At 37.3% G+C, this 21576-nt stretch overlaps 1 protein-coding gene across 5 annotated transcripts in view; it reads left to right on the top strand.

Moving 5' to 3' along the window:
- Nucleotides 1–21576, top strand: part of STAU2 (staufen double-stranded RNA binding protein 2) — a 310778-nt gene that overhangs the window by 136247 nt on the left and 152955 nt on the right. For all 5 annotated transcript variants that reach the window (XM_049633242.1, XM_049633243.1, XM_049633240.1 and 2 more), the window contains exon 10: nt 13046–13106. In XM_049633242.1, the coding sequence (XP_049489199.1) occupies nt 13046–13106 (61 nt within the window). The remainder of the gene's footprint in view (nt 1–13045; nt 13107–21576) is intronic.

The raw sequence follows: 21576 nt of genomic DNA on the forward strand, positions 1-21576 counted from the left end.
AACACACCAACAGGATGTATATGTATGTGTATGTATATATAATGTATGTGTGTATGTATATATATACATATTCATACATCACTCACAGAGACTTGTTTTAAGGAATTGGCCCATGGAATTATAGAGGCTTAGCTAGTCCACAGTCTGAGGGAGAGGTCAGCCGGCTAGCGAATCAGGAGTTAAGTTTGAATCCAAAGGCATTCTGCTGGAGATTACCCTCTTGCTTCAGGGGAGGTCATCCTTTTCTTCTAGTTAGTTCTTCAACTGATTAGGCCCACCCACATTATGGAGAGAAATCTACTTTACTCAAAGTTCAGTGATTTAATGTAAACCTTTTCCAAAAACACCCTCTCACAGAGCACCCAGAATAATGTTTGATCAAATGTCTAAGCACCAAAGTTCAGACAAGTTGGCACATAAAATTTCCCATTGCACCTAGCTAAAAGCCAAACACTTATCACTAAAGATAACAAGGTGACTGAAACCTGGTCCCTACACTCGAGAAACTAACCTTGTAAGTGTTAACAGTAAGGAGCGTTACTCATATAACAAAAATTATAGTATTCTAGAACCTACAGAACATGAAGATGAATCTGGAAAGTCAGGAATAGCCGAGACCACTATTTTTATGTGAGTTAAAGAACTTGAGGAATTATTAACTTAAGATTTGAATATGAAAGTGACACGATACGGTTTACAGTCTTCAAAAGACAATCGTGTAAGTAACGTAGTGAGTGTATTTGAGCAGGATGAGATTGAAGGCAGAGAGGCCAGTTAGGAGGCTAGCAGAACTGTTCAGGTAAAAGATACTGAGGGTCTGGACTCAGGCAGTGGTGGTAGAAAAGAGAGGGTAAAGATACCAGAGGTATTTCTGAAGTGTAAGTGATATGCTTTCAGTAGCAGATAATATGCATGGGGGATACAGGAATCAGAGGAGGAAAGAAAACCTGTAAAAAGGAAGAGAATGACTTTAAGAAATAGGTAGCAGTCATATGCTGCAGGGAGATCAAAAAAGGAAAGGACTGAATACACTGATTTGTCAATAAAAGATCTGCAGTGATTGTGGCGAAGCAACTTAAAAACCTGCAAAAGAGTTTTTAAAAAGTTTTTTTTTTAAGTAAACAAGATATGTACATGGCTGAAAGAATTCAAATAACACGAAAGAATAAGTAGTCTTACTGTATCCTGAGACCCTTGGCTCTTAACCTCTCTTTTGAATAGCATCTCCCACAATGAGTTAATATTTGTACAGCATTTAGGATACTGTCTGAAATATATTGAATGTTATACAGGGATTTGATAAATAGAAATAAATATCCTTATAGAGATATTCTATGCATATATACTAATATGTCCCCACTTCATAAAAAATTTCAGATTTATTGAGGTGCAGTTCAGTGAATTTTGACATATGTGTCTTTATATGTGTGTACACATTCTTTAACCACCACCAGAATTAAGATTTATAATATTTCTGTTACACCATAAAAGTTCCCTTTTGTAGTTAATCTCTTCCCCTCTCCTTAGGCCCTGGCAAGCACTGATCTAATTTCTGACTATAATTTTGCATTTCCTGAATGTCATACAAATTGGATCATACATTAGGAAGGCTTTTGTGTCTAGCTTCATAATTCTGAGATTCATCCATGTTGTTGCACTTATCATTAGTTTGTTCTTTTTTATTCTTTGTTACTGTTTTATTCTTCAACATTTAGGCTCTTTCCAATTTGAGGCTATGATAGATTAAGTGGTTATAAACATTCATGTATAAGTCTTTATATGTGTGTATTTCTCTAATGCATTCTTTATGTACATATTTGTATAATAAGAACATGTTATAACTTTGTTAAGAAACTGTGAAGATGTTTTCCAGAGAGGCTTTACCATTTTGTATTCCCAACGGAGTGTTTGAGACTCCAGTTATTTCACATCTTTTCCAGCTCTTGGTATGGTTGGTTTTGATAGCTTTGATCATACTAGTAGGCATATAATGCTATCTCATTGGAATTTAATTTGCATTTCCCTAATAACTGATAATGCTGAATATCCTATCATGTATTTATTTTCCATTCATATCTCTTCCCTGAAATGGCTGTTCAAAGTTTTGTCTCTTTAAAAATTGGATAGTTTGCTTTCTTACTGAGTTGTAACAGTTCTTTACATATTTTGGACACAAATCCCGTATCAGATAAAGAACTCCCCTGCCTTCTCCTTCTCTTCTTTCCTGTCCTGTCCTTTCCTCCTTTTCCACATAGGTTATCCAATTGTTCCAGCATCAACTGTTTTAAAGATTAATGCTGTTTTCATAGAATTCCCTTAGGACCTTTGCTGAAAAGCAGTTAAGCACATATTTGTGGGTCTGCTTCTAGATTCTCTGTTCTGTTCCATGAATCCCTATGTCTATCCTGAAGCTATTACAACTGTATTTGGACTGTAGCTTTTTAGGTAAGGTTTGAAATCAGATAATGAACTCTTTCTTTTGTTTTTTAAAAAATATTTTGGCTACTCTAGAGCTTTTGCATTTTCATAGAAATTTTAGAATCAATTTCTACCAAGGAAAAAAAAAAGCCAGTGGGGAAGTTTTCTTTGGAATTGCGTTAAATATATAGATCAGTTTCACACAAATTGGTATCTTAACATTGAGTCTTCCAGTCCATGAACACGATCCAGCTCTCCCATTTTTTTAGTTTTTTAGAAATATCCCACAACAATGTTTTGTACTTTTTCATAGAAATATCTTACACAGCTGTTATGTCTATCCCTAAGTACTTCATGTTTTTGGATGCGTTATTAATGGTATTGGTTTTTAATTTCAATTTCCAATTCTTCTTTTCTAGTGTATAGAAATACAGTGGGTTTTAGATATTGACCTTGTAATCTACAACATAGCTAAACTGAGTTATAAATTGTAATAGTTTATTTTGTAGATTGGGATTTTCTGCATTGATGATTGTGTCATCTATGAATAAAGACGGTTTTATTTCTTCCTTTCCAATCTGTATATGTTTATCTATTTGTTTTGCTTTATTGCTCTGAATAGAACAACTGGTACAATGTTGAATAGAAGTAGTTGTTTGTTGAATAGGAAAGCAGATATCCTTACCTTGCTCCCCATTTTAAAAGGAAAATTATTCAGATTTCACCATTATAAATACCATGATGATTGTAGGTTTTCTTCATAGACACTCTATATCAGTGATATTTCCTTGTATTCCTGCTTTATTGAAAGATTGTTTTTTGTTCTTTAATTATCAGTGCATGTTGAATTTTGCCCAGTGCTTTCTCTGAATCTATTGATATGTAATACAATTTTTCTGTTTAGTTTGTAACAGTGAATTTTACTGACAGATTTCTAAAATTTATGTAAAATATTTTAAAAATTACCATTTTAAGCATTTTAAGGTGAATATTTCGGTGGCATTAAGTACATTCACAATGTTGTGCAACCATTACCACTATCTACTTCCAGAACATTTTCATCATCCCAAAGAGAAACTGTACCCCATTAAACACTGACTCCTCATGCTTCTCTCTACTCAGCCCCTGGTAACCTCTGTTCTACTCTCTATCTCTATGAATTTACCTTTTCTAGGAACCTTCTGTAAGTGGAATCATACTATATTTGTCCCTTTTTGTCAGGCTTATTTCATTTAGCATGTTTTCAAGGTTCATCCATGTTGTAGCATCTATCAGAATCTCATTCCTTTAAAAAAAAATTTTGTTCATTTATTTTTGAGAGGTGGGGGAGGGGCACAGAGAGAGGGAGACACAGAATCTGAAGCAGGATTCAGGCTTTGAGCTGTCAGCACAGAGCCCGATGCGGGGCTTGAACTCACGAGCCGGGAGATCATGACCTGAGCTGAAGTTGGACGCTTAACCGACTGAGCCACCCAGGCGCCCCAGAATTTCATTCCTTTTAAAGCCTGAATAATATTATGTTGTATGGATATATCACGTTTTGTTTATCCATTCATCTTTTGATGGACATTTTGGGTTATTTTCAACTTAAGGCTATTGTGAGTAATGCTGCCATGAACATTGGTGTATAAGTATCTGTTTTAAGTCTCTACTTTCATTGTTTTGAGTATATACTTAGAAGTGAAATTGTTTGATCAAATGGTAATTGTACATTTACTATTTTGAGGAATAGCCAAATTCTTTTCAATAGTGGCTGTATCATTTTATATTCCCACCAGTGATGTACAGGGTTCCAGTTTCTCCAAGTCCTTGCTAACATTTATACATGTGTGTGTAGATGTTTGTTTTTGTTTTGTCTTGTTTTTTATACAATAGCCATCCTGATAGATGGGCATTGATTGCTTTTTGAATGTTGAACTAAGCTTGCCTGATGGACATAAACCCCATTTGATCACGATGTATTACCTATGTTTTTGTATATTTGTGGAATAGATTTGCTAATATTTTAAAAGATTTTTATGGCTGCATGTATGATCTATATTTTTCTTTTGTTGTTATATCTTTGTCTGGTTTTAGCATCAGTATCAGGGTAATGCTTCTCATATAGTAAGTTTGGAAGAGTTTGGTAATCTTTCTTCCTTAATTTTTGGGTAGAATTTACCAGTGGGGTAACCTTCCATCTGGGGAAGGTTTTCTCTGTGGGAAGATTTTAACTATAAATTGAGTTTTAAAAAATAGATATAGGGCTATACAGACTATCTACTTCTGCTTGAGTGATCTTTGGCAGTTTGAATCTTACAAGCAATTTGTCCATTTTATCTAAGTTGTTGAATTTATTGGTACAGAATTGTTCACAACATTTCCTTGTTATCCTTTTAATAGCTATAGCATCTGTAGTGATATTCCCTCTCTCATTCCTGCTGTTGGTAATTTGTTTTCTTTTTCTCCTTATCAATATGGCTAGGAGCTTATTAATTTGTATTCTTTTCTTTTCTCTCTTCTCTTCTCTTCTCTTCTCTTCTTTTCTTTTTTTTTTTTATAAGAGAAATAAAGTACGAGTAGGATAGGGGCAGAGGGAGAGGGAGAGAGAATCTTAAGCAGACTCCATGTGCAGTGTGGAGCCCAATATGGATTTTGATCTTGTGTTCATGAGATCATGACCTGAGCTGAAATCAGGAGTTGGACACTTAACTGACTGAGCCACGCAGGCACTCCTTTATCTTTTTCAAACAACCAGGTTTTGTTTCATTGATTTTCTCCATTTTTCAATTTTCAGTTTTATTGATTTCTACTCTTTATTTTATCCTTCCTTCACTAGCTTTGGGTTTGATTTTCTGTTCTTTTTCTGGCTTTGTAAATTAGAAGCTAAGACTGTGGATCTGAGAACTTTCTTCTTTTCTCATATAAGATTTAATGCTGTATACTTCTCTTTATGTACTGATTTAGTTCTGTCCTACAAATTTTGACAAGATGAGTTTTTATTTTCATTCAATTCAAGATATGTTATAATTTTCCTTTTGACTTCTTTCAAGTCATATATCGCTTTTGATTTTTTGTCATCTTCTTTTATTGTTAGTGTCTCCAGTTACAAATTTGGATTTGTCTATTTCTTTCAGTTTTGTCAATTTTGTTTTGTGTACTTTGAAACTTTGTTGTTAACACACACACACACACACACACACACGCACACACACACACACACACACATTTGGCATTGTTATGTCTTTTTGATGACTTGGCCCCTTTATTACTATGTGATTTTTCTCTTTAGTCCTGATAATATTCCTTCCTGTGAATTCTGCTTTGTCTTGATGTTAAATAGCCATCCCAGTTTTATTTTGATTAGTGTTTGCATGGAGTATTTTTCTCCCATCATTTTGGCCTGTGTCTTTACATTTAAATTGCTTTCTTTTCATAAGAGACTCTTAAAAACTGAGAACAAACTGAGGGTTGATGGGGGGTGGGAGGGAGGGGAGGGTGGGTGATGGGCATTGAGGAGGGCACCTTTTGGAATGAGCATTGGGTGTTGTATGGAAACCTATATGACAATAAATTTCATATAAAAAATAAATTGCTTTCTTTTAGAAAACATATAATTGGGTCTTGCTTTTTAAAATCTATTTTGACAGTCTTTTAGTTGAGGGTAATTAGAACATTTGCATTTATTATAGTTATTGATATGGTTGGATTTAAATCTTACTAATTATTTCTCTTTACCCATTTGTTCTTTGTTCACACTCTTCTTTTTGACCACTAATATGGTCATAGATTTTACTTTTCTGTATGCCTCTATGACCTCCTATTGTGATTATACTGTGTATGTTTCAAAGACCTCCTATTGTGGTCATACATTTTACTTCTGTATATAGTATAAGCTTACAGTTTTTTGAGCTCCATTTTTTGTTGTTTATTTATTATTACTAACTATGCTTTATATAGTCATCATTTTATGTGGTTAAAATGAGAAAAAAGCGTTGTATATTTACCCTCATTTTTTACCATTTTCAGTATGCTTCATTTATTTGTATCGATCCATATTCATGAATACATGTTCATTTGTGTGGCTTTCTTTCTGGTATCATACTCCTGCTTATAAAACTTACTCTACAACTACTTGTATTAATAAGTCTACTGGCAATGATTTCTCTCAGCCTTTGTTGGATGAAGAAGTCCTTATTTCATCTTCATTTTTGCAAGTTTTTTTTTTTGGCTGGATATAGGATTCTGGATTTTTTTCTTTATTTCCTTAAAGGAGTCTCCCTTATATTTATGGTTTCACTTTCCATGGTTTCAGTCACCTGCAGTCACCTGCAGGTCTGGAAACTCATCAGAAGGTTAATAGTTGCCTAACTGCACATTAGAATGCCTAAGTCATTCACCTCACTTCATCTCATCATGTAGGCATTTTATCATTTCACATCATTGCACAAATAGTATTGTACGAGAACATATTTTGAGAGAAAGACCACATTCACATAACTTATTATAGTGTTATAATGGTTCTATTTTATTATTATTTTTATTGTGAATCTCTTACTGTGGCTAATTTATAAATTAAACATTGTCATAGGTGCATATATATAGGAAATAACATCACATATATAGGGTTTGTTACTGTCCGTGGTATCAGGCATCCACTGGGGAACTTGGAATGCATCTCCTGTGGATAAGGGGCACAACTTTACTTATGAAGATCTTGTTTCATTGTCTTTTGACGTGTGTAGCTTTTGATGTCATTTCTGCTGTAATTCTTACCTGCTCTTTCCTCCTCGTATATTTTTTTCCCTTTGAAGGCTGTCAAAATTTTCCTTTTTCATGAGTTCTCAGCAGTTTGACTGTGATGTGTCTAAGTATGATTTTTTTCTTTTTTCCTTTACCTTTCTATCTTCTCCCCTGTCCTTCCTCCTTCCATCCTCCTTTTCTTCCTCTTCTTCATCAATTTATTCTCCTTTTTGTATTTTTCCTGCCTTAGTGGTCTCTGAACATGGTATCTGCGTTTTTTTTTTCTTTTTAAGTTTTTATTTATTTATTTTTCAATATATGAAATTTATTGTCAAATTGGTTTCCATACAACACCCAGTGCTCATCCCAAAAGGTGCCCTCCTCAGTACCCATCACCCACCCTCCCCTCCCTCCCACCCCCCATCAACCCTCAGTTTGTTCTCATTTTTTAACAGTCTCTTATGCTTTGGCTCTCTCCCACTCTAACCTCTTTTTTTTTTTCTGCGTTTTGTTATAATTCAGTTATTTTGTCAAATTCTCAGCTATTATCATTTCAAATGTTTCTTATTCTTTGTTTCTTCTCTTCTGTGGAATTTCCAGTTACACACTTGTTAGACTGTTGGTATTGTTTTATAGCTCCAGTATTTTTTGTTCCTTTTAATTTTTCACTCTTTTTTTCCCCCCTGTGCTTCAGTTTGAGTAATTTCTATTGATTTATCTGTAGTTTTACTGATTATTTCTTCAGTTGTATCCATCTGTTAATAATGACGTCAGCATTCATTTTCATCCATGTCTCACCCCCAGGATTTCCATTTGCTTTTGTTCTATAGTTTCTATCTCTCTGTTGAAATTTCCCATATGTTTATGCATGTTGTCTTTTATGTTAAATCTTCTAACCTGTTAGTCATAGATATTGTAAAGTTTATTTCTTGTCATTGTAGCATCTGGGTCATCTCTGGGTCCTGTTTTCTTGACTTCTTTATCTTCTGACAATGGGTTATTCTTGTGATTTTGGATGTCTCATAATTTTTTAATAAATGGTGGATGTTGTGTATTGAGAAATCACGGAAGCTGAGTTAGTATTTATGTTGAGAAATAGGCGTCTCTCTTCTGTCAGACTGTTAGTGTGGAGGGTGGCATCCATCTTGTCATAGTTGAGCCCATTTTGAGTTTTGTTGCTGCTGTCATCACTACTGACTTCAAATTCCTTCAGTACTGGTATCTGTACTCTGTGTGGGGTGAGGTTTGGGGGTGGGTTTTTCCTCAGTGTTTCTGCTCCGCCCTTACATTTCAGCAGTCCTTCTTCACTGTGCCAGGGGGTGAGGGCTTTGTGTATACTCTGCAGTCAGCTGTTGGTGCTTATTACTTGGTTATGAATGCGGTGGGTATGGGAACATAGTTCATGATTTTCTTGCCCAGCCTCATTCTCAGTCAGACTTTGTGTGCCTGGGTCTCAGAGGTGGGTTTTTATCAGTGTTTCTGCTTCCTTCCCCATGATGGCCAAACTTGACTTTGGATCTGTGGGTGCTCTTGGGTGCAAGAGAATGTCCTGTCCCCTTGTCAGCATTTTCAGACCTATGCTTTATATTGGGGCAGGGCCTTGCTTTCAGGAGGGTTTTATACTCCTTTTTTTCCAGGGGGAAGTAGATTTTGCTTTTACTCCTTTTCCAGAAGCAACAAGTCTTTGCCTAAGCTTCTGGGGCAACAGAATTTCTTGTCTCTACCCCAGAGGCAGTTGGTATTTGTTTTTCCCCTTTCTCTAGTGGCTTGAGCTTTTTGCTTTGTATAAAAGAAAAGTCTAGAGAAGTGTGTAAAGTTCCATGCTTTCCTCTCAGTGGCAGACATTCACCAGCTGCATACCTGCTCCACTGAGTGAGGCTCTCTCTGGTTTCCAGTTGTACCTCTGATTGTCTTCCTCAGTGTTCAGGAGAGGCCCATGGAAAAGAGCTTCTGCCAGAAGATCCTGGTTTTTCTAAATTATTGTGCTAGCCCACACTCAGTCTTTTAGAATTTATTGGCATTTCATGTACTTTCTTCTCACCTGCATTGAGAACGTTCATCTCTTCCTTCCTTGCTCCACCAGTGTTGAAACACTTTGAGAGTCTTGCCTCTCCCCAGAGGGATTTGTCACACACATTCACTTCACTTACGTGCTTTACAATCTCAGATCTCTGATGGTTCAAGACAAGTTATGACTTTTTACGTTTCCTGGTGCTTTCTCATTGATAACGTTTCTACATTCTAAGGAAAAGTGGAACATTCTTTACACCTTTTCAAGGTATACTGTTCTTACATCTTGATTTTCTTTTCCACTCATATATTGGGGTTTCATTTATATCTTGGAGTTTGTTCTACATCAAGACGTAACTAACATATGCTTCATTTTTTTTGTTGTTTTTGTTAGAGAGTGCAAGTGGGGGAGACAGGCAGAGGAAGAGAGGGAAGGAGGGAGGGAGGGAGGAAGGGAGAGAGAGAGAGAGAGAGAGAGAGAGAGAGAATCTCAAGCAGGCTCCACACCCAGCACAGAGCCCATGACCTGAGGCGAAATCAAGAGTAGGATGCTAAACTGCCTGAGCCACCGGGAGCCCCCTTCACTCTTTTTTATATTTGATTATTATATTGGTCGAAGTAATACTCCTATATGTATAAAAAGTCAAGATTTTTTCGAGATTAATAGTATAAGGGCTCAAGATTTATAATAAACAGAAATATGCTGTTCTGCCCTGCTACTGGCCATTTCTGCTTCTCTTTTTCAGAGGCAACCATTTACCACATGCTTCAGCTGTTTGTTCTATTATTTTTATGTTGTCGGTTGTTCATATTGCTATTTCTAAATTTTTCATTTTTAGATAGTATCCGAGTGCTTGCTATGAAAAATGAAGACTTAACTCTCATACACATATTCCACATGTATACTTCTCTGCATCTTTCTAACTTATTCTTAAGACTCTCTGCCAAGTAAACACATCATGTAATTTTTTCGTTTTTTTTTTTTTTTTAAATCTTTCTTGGAGCTCTTTATCCTCTTCTAATTTGGGATGATTGATAGGTCCGCTACAGATCTACTATTTTGGTTCTTCTCTTCACCATTATTTTGAAAAATTTTTTTGCCTCTCTCCCTTGTTGAGTTGCCTGTTTTCTGGATGGTTTCTCTTGTTCTTGATCTACTTCCTTTTGATGAGCACATACTTTAGTAGATTCCCTATAGAAGATACTTGAGAAGTAAATATTTTTTGAGATCTTGTAGGTCTGAACTCTTTTATTTCCCACACACTTAATTCATAGTTTTTCTGAGATATAATTCTAAATTGGAAATAATTTTTTCACAGATTTCTGAAGGCATTGCACCAGTGTTTTCTGCCTCCCAGGACTACTCTTGAAACTCCATAGCCTTCTGATTCTTCAGCCTATATATGAAACTTTTATGTTTTTTTCCCCCTCTTTAGGCTTTTCTGACTTTCTTTTCCCAGGGGTTCTGAAATTCATGGATAATTGACTTGATGTGTGTATTCTTTAGTAAATCACGTTGGGCATTTGGATTTCTTTTAACCCTTTTATTATTGTTTTTTTTTAACCAATGACCCCAGGGATAGGGGACCAGGGGAGGGGGCTGGAGGGGAAGTGAGGCCTGAACCCCACTGCATTTGGATTTCAATCTAGAGATAAATATTCTTTAAGTGGGAATTTTCTTATTATATTATTTCCTTGGTAATTTCTTTCCTTCCATTGTTGCTATTGTTTCTTTCTGGGATGCCTGCTAGTCGTATGGATAATCTTCTGATCTTTCCTTCCTTCCTCCCTTCCCCCCTCCCTTCCATCTCTCCCTACTTTTGTTCTGTTTTCTAGGAGATTTCTGTAACTGTCTTCCAGTCCTTCTTTGAAATTGCTTACTTTGGCTATTGTATTTTTGACCTCCTAGAGCTCTTCTTCATCCTCAGAATATTCCTTTTTATAATCTCCTATTCTTGTTTAGTTGTTATAATATTTCTTTCATGGCTCTGGGAACTTTGCAAAATGTTAACCTTTTTTTGGAAGTTTTATTCTGTTCCCTGTGTTAATTCTGCCATTCCTTGTAGGTCAGAAGCCTGGCTTTTTCTACTGAGGCCAAAATGAAGAAGGGCACTGGGGGTCTTCTCTTCCAGGATAAGTGTAGATAGACTCTATCTCCTCATTTGCAATGTGGCCCTTCACTCCCACCTACAGCTGTGCCAGGTGTTCAGAGTCTCTGTTTTAGCCTTTTCTAAGAGGACCCCTCTTAAGAAATCTGTCTTTTTGGGGTCAAAGAGGTGACCTGGAGATTTCATAGCACTTTGAAAGACGTCCAGTCAGTCTTTCTGTTTTCAGGTCCTTTCAACATTCATCTTTAGAAATACCAGGTGTGCTTCTAATTCCTGGGGCTTTCTGGGATCCTGGGGGCACAAATCAGTTTACTTTTTTGTAAGGTCTTTGTTGGCTTCTCACTCTTCAGACTAGTTTTAGCCTATTCACATCTGCTAGGTCAGTTACAACTTGTGTATCTGCTTTTCAGCTTCCAGACTTTGGTAGGCTTCTCTCTTCTGCTGTTGACTCCTTTCATATTCTGTTTGGGGGGGTAGGTGGGCAGAAGACAGGGAGAGAGAGTTTATGGACTATTGGGTTATCAATTTAGAGATGTTTGGGGAGAGACAGATTACTCCTTCTGTTCATTCTGTTATGTTTAAGAAGAAACCTTACAAAAGTAATTTTATTAGAGTGTTGGGGTAGAAATCAAAGAACAGTAGGCTTGAGATTCAGTTGAAGGTACAAAATTAGACATAGGGAATATAATCTAATACTTAACCTTGGTTATAAGTAGAATAAAAGGAGGAATGAAATGCTAAATTTATTATTACCAATTTCAGCTGAGCCCTCATCTGCCTGAGAATCTGCATTCTTTTAATCTGCCTGCTCTTCCCCTCCCTTGGGTGACTCATTCCTTACTACACTTTCTTCAAACTAGAAGTCTCTCAGTGATCTCGTATTGTGTAGCACAGAGAACGTGGAACTGGGGTCTCCCCAGATCTTCCATCAACATCCATCTGCATTTACGAACATTTACTCCTCCTCTGTCCTTCCACAATGGTAATCTATTTGCTAGAATTGTATTTTGTGCTTATATGTGGAGTTAATCCATTTGAATGTTGGCATCTGATAATGTAAATATAAAATGCTGATTATAATAAGAATATGTCTCTTCCCCCCGAGTACTTTGTATCAATAATACCAGCTTCACACAAAGAGAACATAGCCAGTTAAAGACACTTATTAATTTGACTAAAATACTACTTCAAAATATCTTAGTTTCTCTGGATGTATTTTTATCTGAAACAGAGATCAAATCATTTGACAGAGTTAGGATATTACAGGTTTTACTTAAAGTTTGGACTTAGTTTTCAATTTTCTGTGTATGTCATTAGCAATGTTGCATGACCCTTGTCATAGAACTTTTACAGAACAGACACAGTAATATTTCTATTGTTAATTTGACCTCAGGAGCGATAAAGCAGCTCTTTTAGTCACTTCAGTATTTGTGACGATTATTATTGTTTACTGTTTGAATAAGAATTGTTTACTTTTTAACCATCTAGATAGAGCCCATGTTGTATATGATGCATGTACTGAATATGGGGCTTTCTTGATTACTTAAGTTGTAAATTTAGATGAACAGATAAAAGCAGGAGACATAAGAATAGATTCTCCTGTAGAAAAGGAAGAAATGATACTGTTCATACTAGTTACTTTTGTGTCCTTGGTCCTCGCATCAGAGATAGAATAAGCAGAATAATTATTTGAGAGACTTTTGTCCTTGCTTTAGTTGATTAGTTAACTTTTTTCTTTTTGAATAAATCTATTTCTCTGGATTTAAACAATTGATTTAATCTTTCAGACAGGGGAGAACAAAGGATGGAGTGGTCCAAAGGCTGGGTTTCCTGAACCAACAAATAACAGTAAGTTTTCACTTTCATGTTAACTACACTTGATGTTCGTCATTGGTCCAGTAATTAGTCTGGCGCCGGGTATTTATTGGATCTGTTTGGGCCGGAGATGTCACATGGAAGACAAGGAAGTTGTGGTGTTTGCTTTCCTGGAACTGACAGAAGACATAAGCACTGAAGTTCTTAGCATGGTTTAGTCACCGCAGAGATAGTACCCTTTACTCCACATGGTAATGATCTAATTTTTAAGTTGTTTTTATTGCAACATTGTTATAATATAAAAGAATCAAAAAAGTAAAGCAATTATCTCTAAGTCCATTATACGCTAAATCAACTGTTTCATGTTTCAGTTCTTTTTAGGTACACACACGTTTTTACATAATTATAATATACATGGAAGTTTGTACTGTGTTTTCATTTAACATAGTAATAAACATTTTTCACATTGTACCGAGTTGTTAGAATTTTTAATGTTTTATTAAATTTACATAAAATTGTGAGCAATTTCGTTCCAATTATAGTGTCGTCAACATGTAAAAATCTCCAGTTTATTTCTTTTTTCAAAGGTACATGATCAAGCTGTCGAAGCTTATTTGTCTTTCTTTAACTTCTTCCCATCTCTCCCAAAAAGTATCTATTTTCCCTAATGTGACCATTTTACTGTAAATCGGTAAAACAAAATAGCCAGCCTGTGAAGACCCTATGAAATGAAGTCCTCAGTGAAGCCAAATTTATATCCTTTCTGACTGTTTCTCTTCCTTACAACTTCTGGAAGCTGACTAAGCCTAAATATGTAAATTGTCATAATGAACAGTATTCTTTGATATTCACAGCTTATCTCTTGATGTATAATGAAATTAGTAACAAACTTTTATCAAAGCACACTTCTGAGAATTGAATTCTTGGGTCATCAAAACGAGCCTCTTGAAAAGAATATTTCAGTGAGGTAATTGTATTCATGAGTTACTTTCTGGGAATAACTTAAATAATTTAATATGACTCTGAGCCTTTGGTCTCTATATAAGAATGATGAATGTGATAGGCTTAGCACATAGCCCAAGGGAAAAAAAAATGGAGATCAGTTCAGGACTCTCAGAAAGTTTGTGTTTAATTCCTTTGATGTTTGAATATACAGGTGTATGATTATTTGGTACGGGATTGTAAGCATTAAATTGATCTTGGTTATATATAAAGTACTTAGCATGGTGTCTGTTTCCTGGTAAGCACATAGTGATTGTTGATTTTCTTCTATGCCTTCTCCCTCCCTTTTTAAATAAAAATTACATAATTCTATGTAGGCTTAACAAAAATTCCATGCTTACGCTTTTTATCTGTCAGACGTTTTTCATGAACAGTGTATCTGTAGTTTGTATTGGAATAGTTACTTTTGGCACTAGATACTTTTTCAAAGAATATAAACACTATACGTTTGAATATGGAAGTTGGATGGTTATTAACTTGATAGTTTTAACATGAAATCACATTATAGATAACCTGCAAACTCCATCATTTAACAGTGACATTTTGGCTCTTAATTTTATGTGTTTGTTGATTTTTTTTAAACGTGCTAAGGGGTTTTGGGACTTACTTGCAAGTAGGGGAAGAGATGGCACAAAGAGGCCAGTGAGTTTCAGTGATCAGAAATGTGTAAGAATGCTACAAGATTTGCTTTAGACATAATGTTAGAAGTGATAAAGCTGTTTGGAGTCAGTGTAAAACTTAACCAAACCGTTCACACTTTAGAACTTTCTTCGGTCTCCAGTAGTTCGAATTGAGTATTTGAAAGAAGGATATGATCCCTCAGCCCTTCCAAACTCCGAGAGGTGAGAAAGCCAATATCAGGGTCCTTCCCTCTGATCAGGTCCCTGCCTCAGGTTACCACCGAGGATGAGGGCAGCTCCACTCTGAAATGTAACTGTTTTACTCCCTGATAGCGGGAGCTCTCCAGCAGTGCCCCATGTCCTCTGAAATACGTTAGGAAAAAGTTAGTTTCTTAGCAATTGATCATTCAGGTGATGAATCTGTTACCTGAAAATTAATTTAAATTTGTATATGACGGTAACATTCATGTTAGATTCTTTCCTGCGTAATTCCCTAAGTTTGAAATTCTGCCCTGAGTGGTTTCTGTCCCTTGAAGAATGTCCGTGTTAAGAGTTTTGCAGGCAAAGGTCAGAGCAGGCATCTCTTAGGATGGCACATGTGGGGGAAGAGAGGAATTTGAGGTTGTCAGTGCTGTCTGCCCCTCTGGCATATTTTCAGACTTTGAACAACTCATTTCACATCTTCTAATTCAATGCACATGCCAGTTTATCATGCTGAGTATCTTTAATGATCTAACATTTGTAAAACGAGTAACTATTCTTGAATAACATCTGAAAAGGTAACATATTAAACAGAATGGTATCATAAAGTGACTCTTTACAGTGTTCTCTTTATTAAACTTTATATTACTTTACAAATTGTACTTAGCGAAGCATTATTTTGATAAATATTATGAAATTAACTTGGAACCATAGTGTACAAAAATTAAAGGCAGGGAATGCAGAATTGGAAAGGAGAAAGAAGATAATTTTAACCTGGCACAGCTAACACCTAACTATAAGTAGACAAAAAAAGTTCATGTACATGTGCATTTAATTTTTGAAGTGGAAGATATGTTTTTTTAAGATTACAGTCATAAGAAACTGCTAACAATTACAACAAAAAATAGTTTAAATGGTTTTGCAAGTGATCGTGATTGCATAGCCTGGGTCCTGGCTTGATTGCCTGCAGATTTAAAATATGGACCTAATTTTTGCATACTTCTCAGGCTTTCTTCATTGTATTGAATTGCAGCAAAAGGTAGACTGTTCTTAGTGTGTTTTTACCCTTTGAATCACTGTCATAGTCATGTTGAAGTGCAAGAACACATAACTTTGTAATGTGAGGTTTGTGTTAAATGTAGCATGGGGCAATTTTATGCTTGGCATACACATAAAAAGATAGATTTTTACAGATGAATGACTAACAGGTTTTTAAAAAGATCATGGATTTTAAAGATCTACTGACAGCTCATGGAAAACTTTGTAAAATATTTAGATACAGTTCAGTTGATAATATCTTTTATTTTGTATTCACATTCCATGTTTCTTATTAATACAGGGTTTTACTTAAAAACAGGTTCATTGTTTCTTAAAGGTGAACTCTAGCTTAATTCAAAATTGGACTAAGCTCAAAGGTATTCACTGGTATGTGCTGAATCCACCCACTAAAAGATTATTTGGAGGCATTTTTCACATAAATATTTTTCCGTTAACCTTTTAAAAAGTTTTATTTAGCCCCTGTGAAATATGCTGGCTCTTCTAGGTTCATTAGAGATGACCCAGGACAAATACTTTTGGGATGGGATAGAATTCTTATCGACCTTTACAGTATTGTAGTTGGCTTGCCATTTTTTGGTCACTTTTGTGTCCCATCCATTTATTATTAAACTCTGTATCTACATCCTGAAACCAGGAGGCTACATCATCCCAGTGATATGGCTTAAGATAGATTGTAGGCTTGTTTCCCATATGCTGTATACTGTATTTACAACCTCTGCTTTTTTGTGTGGGTATGGGTGAGGGCTGTACTTTTAAGATAACAGATTAATAGATTCTTTAAGTGTTTTGGCAGAGTACCCTGAACAATCTGCTTTTGTGCCTCCCTTAACAAACCACTTTGTAATGAGACAACTAAATTAGTTGGAGCTGGTTGGATTTAAATATTAAACTAAGCGATCAGGTTACTTATTTATTTGGACATAAATACTATGTTGGAAATCCAAGAGTGTAGCTGACTTGCAGCTATCTACTTTTAAAAGATTGTTGGGCTATTTGTGCCCTGGATGATTATCTTTGAGCAAAGTCCTATCCCATAAATAGAGGGCTATTTAACTGGAGCAGTTGGGGGCAACAAGACAGACACATCCTCATTGCCATTGCTGTTGCACCTGTTGAAACGGCAGGTGGAAATGCTATTCCTCCCCTGAATCAAGGAAGGAAGATCCAAATGTTCCAGAAAGATACTCCCCTCCTTTTACATTGGTGGCTATGTTGGACTTGCCTGAGTGGTGAGAAGCTATAGCCCTTTTTATTACTAGGATTGGGATTCTCTTGTCTTGCCCATTGAATCTCAGGAGGAGAGAGGCAGTATTAAGCTTGCTTCTGTTTCTTTAATCAGGTGAAAAAGATAGTATATTTTTCTGAAACATTCTCAGGAAAGATTGAATGAATTTAAATTTCCACGAATTTAAAAACTTGTTTGACTCATTTTTACACAAAAAAAATTCAAATACATCGTTTTTTAAAAAGGAAACCAAATGAGCAATTTAAAGATGCATTTATTGAGAAAAGTTCTGGTGGTTCCGGAAGATGGCGGCGTAGGAGGACGCGGGGCTCACAGCGCGTCCTGCCGATCACTTAGATTCCACCTACACCTGCCTAAAGAACCCAGAAAACCGCCAGAGGATTAGCAGAAGGGAGTCTCCGGAGTCAAGCGCAGACTAGAGGCCCACGGAAGAGGGTAGGAAGGGCGGTGAGGCGGTGCACGCTCCACGGACTGGCGGGAGGGAGCCGGGGCGGAGGGGCGGCTCCCCGGCCAAGCAGAGCCCCCGAGTCTGGCTGGCAAAAGCGGAGGGGCCGGACAGACTGTGTTCCGACAGCAAGCGCGACTTAGCGTCTGGGAGGTCATAAGTTAACAGCTCTGCTCGGAAAGCGGGAAGGCTGGAGGACAAAGGGAGGGAGAGCTGCTGAGCCCCCGGACGGCAGAGCTCAGCTTGGCGGGGAACAAAGGCGCCAGCGCCATCTCCCCCGCCCATCCCCCAGCCAAAATCCCAAAGGGAACCAGTTCCTGCCAGGGAACTTGCTCGCTCCGCGCAAACACCCAACTCTGTGCTTCTGCGGAGCCAAACCTCCGGCAGCGGATCTGACTCCCTCCCGCTGCCACAGGGCTCCTCCTGGAGTGGATCACCTAAGGAGAAGCGAGCTAAGCCTGCCCCTCCACCCCCCGTGCACCTTGCCTACCCACCCCAGCTAATACGCCAGATCGCCAGCAACACAAGCCTGGCAGTGTGCAAGTAGCCCAGACGGGACACGCCACCCCACAGTGAATCCCGCCCCTAGGAGAGGGGAAGAGAAGGCACACACCAGTCTGACTGTGGCCCCAGCAGTGGGCTGGGGGCAGACATCGGGTCGGACTGCGGCCCCGCCCACTAACTCCAGTTATACACCACAGCACAGGGGAAGTGCACTGCAGGTCCTCACCACGCAAGGGACTCTCCAAAATGACCAAACGGAAGAATTCCCCTCAGAAGAATCTCCAGGAAATAACAACAGCTAATGAACTGATCAAAAAGGATTTAAATAATATAACAGAAAGTGAATTTAGAATAATAGTCATAAAATTAATCGCTGGGCTTGAAAACAGTATACAGGACAGCAGAGAATCTCTTGCCATAAAGATCGAGGGACTAAGGAACAGTCACGAGGAGTTGAAAAACGCTTTAAACGAAATGCAAAACAAAATGGAATCCACGATGGCTCGGCTTGAAGAGGCAGAGGAGAGAATAGGTGAACTAGAAGATAAAGTTATGGAGAAAGAGGAAGCTGAAAGAAAGAGAGATAAAAAAATCCAGGAGTATGAGGGGAAAATTAGAGAACTAAGTGATACACTAAAAAAAAATAATATACGCATAATTGGTATCCCAGAGGAGGAAGAGAGAGGGAAAGGTGCTGAAGGGGTACTTGAACAAATTATAGCTGAGAACTTCCCTGAACTGGGGAAGGAAAAAGGCATTGAAATCCAAGAGGCACAGAGAACTCCCTTCAGGCGTAACTTGAATCGATCTTCAGCACGACATATTATAGTGAAACTGGCAAAATACAAGGATAAAGAGAAAATTCTGAAAGCAGCAAGGGATAAACGTGCCCTCACTTATAAAGGGAGACCTATAAGACTCGTGACTGATCTCTCCTTTGAAACTTGGCAGGCCAGAAAGGCTTGGCACGATATCTACAGTGTGCTAAACAGAAAAAATATGCAGCCGAGAATCCTTTATCCAGCAAGTCTGTCATTTAGAATAGAAGGAGAGATAAAGGTCTTCCCAAACAAACAAAAACTGAAGGAATTTGTCACCACGAAACCAGCCCTACAAGAGATCCTAAGGGGGATCCTGTGAGACAAAGTACCAGAGACATCACTACAAGCATAAAACATACAGACATCACAATGACTCTAAACCCATATCTTTCTATAATAACACTGAATGTAAATGGATTAAATGCGCCAACTAAAAGACATAGGGTATCAGAATGGATAAAAAAACAAGACCCATCTATTTGCTGTCTACAAGAGACTCATTTTAGATCTGAGGACACCTTTAGATTGAGAGTGAGGGGATGGAGAACTATTTATCATGCTCCTGGAAGCCAAAAGAAAGCTGGAGTAGCCATACTTATATCAGACAAACTAGACTTTAAATTAAAGGCTGTAACAAGAGATGAAGAGGGGCATTATATAATAATCACAGGGTCTATCCACCAGGAAGAGCTAACTATTATAAATGTCTATGCGCCAAATACCCGAGCCCCCAGATATATAAAACAATTACTCATAAACATAAGCAACCTTATTGATAAGAATGTGGTCATTGCAGGGGACTTTAACACCCCACTTACAGAAATGGATAGATCATCTAGACACACAGTCAATAAAGAAACAAGGGCCCTGAATGATACATTGGATCAGATGGACTTGACAGATATATTTAGAACTCTGCATCCCAAAGCAACAGAATATACTTTCTTCTCGAGTGCACATGGAACATTCTCCAAGATAGATCCTATACTGGGTCACAAAACAGCCCTTCATAAGTTTACAAGAATTGAAATTATACCATGCATACTTTCAGACCACAATGCTATGAAGCTTGAAATCAACCACAGGAAAAAGTCTGGAAAACCTCCAAAAGCATGGAGGTTAAAGAACACCCTACTAACGAATGAGTGGGTCAACCAGGCAATTAGAGAAGAAATTAAAATATACATGGAAACAAACGAAAATGAAAATACAACAATCCAAACGCTTTGGGATGCAGCGAAGGCCGTCCTGAGAGGAAAATACATTGCAATCCAGGCCTATCTCAAGAAACAAGAAAAATCCCAAATACAAAACCTAACAGCACACCTAAAGGAAATAGAAGCAGAACAGCAAAGGCAGCCTAAACCCAGCAGAAGAAGAGAAATAATAAAGATCAGAGCAGAAATAAACAATATAGAATCTAAAAAAACTGTAGAGCAGATCAACGAAACCAAGAGTTGGTTTTTTGAAAAAATAAACAAAATTGACAAACCTCTAGCCAGGCTTCTCAAAAAGAAAAGGGAGATGACCCAAATAGATAAAATCATGAATGAAAATGGAATGATTACAACCAATCCCTCAGAGATACAAACAATTATCAGGGAATACTATGAAAAATTATATGCCAGCAAATTGGACAACCTGGAAGAAATGGACAAATTTCTAAACACCCACACTCTTCCAAAACTCAATCAGGAGGAAATAGAAAGCTTGAACAGACCCATAACCAGCGAAGAAATTGAATCGGTTATCAAAAATCTCCCAGCAAATAAGAGTCCAGGACCAGATGGCTTCCCAGGGGAGTTCTACCAGACATTTAAAGCAGAGATAATACCTATCCTTCTCAAGCTATTCCAAGAAATAGAAAGGGAAGGAAAACTTCCAGACTCATTCTATGAAGCCAGTATTACTTTGATTCCTAAACCAGACAGAGACCCAGTAAAAAAAGAGAACTACAGGCCAATATCCCTGATGAATATGGATGCAAAAATTCTTAATAAGATACTAGCAAATCGAATTCAACAGCATATAAAAAGAATTATTCACCATGATCAAGTGGGATTCATTCCTGGGATGCAGGGCTGGTTCAACATTCGCAAATCGATCAACGTGATACATCACATTAACAAAAAAAAAGAGAAGAACCATATGATCCTGTCAATCGATGCAGAAAAGGCCTTTGACAAAATCCAGCACCCTTTCTTAATAAAAACCCTTGAGAAAGTCGGGATAGAAGGAACATACTTAAAGATCATAAAGGCCATTTATGAAAAGCCCACAGCTAACATCATCCTCAACGGGGAAAAACTGAGAGCTTTTTCCCTGAGATCAGGAACACGACAGGGATGCCCACTGTCACCGCTGTTGTTTAACATAGTGCTGGAAGTTCTAGCATCAGCAATCAGACAACAAAAGGAAATCAAAGGCATCAAAATTGGCAAAGACGAAGTCAATCTTTCGCTTTTTGCAGATGACATGATATTATACATGGAAAATCCGACAGACTCCACCAAAAGTCTGCTAGAACTGATACATGAATTCAGCAAAGTTGCAGGATACAAAATCAATGTGCAGAAATCAGTTGCATTCTTATACACTAACAATG

The sequence above is a fragment of the Panthera uncia genome, chromosome F2 (assembly GCF_023721935.1).
Source record: "Panthera uncia isolate 11264 chromosome F2, Puncia_PCG_1.0, whole genome shotgun sequence".
In the NCBI taxonomy this organism is placed as follows: domain Eukaryota; kingdom Metazoa; phylum Chordata; class Mammalia; order Carnivora; family Felidae; genus Panthera; species Panthera uncia.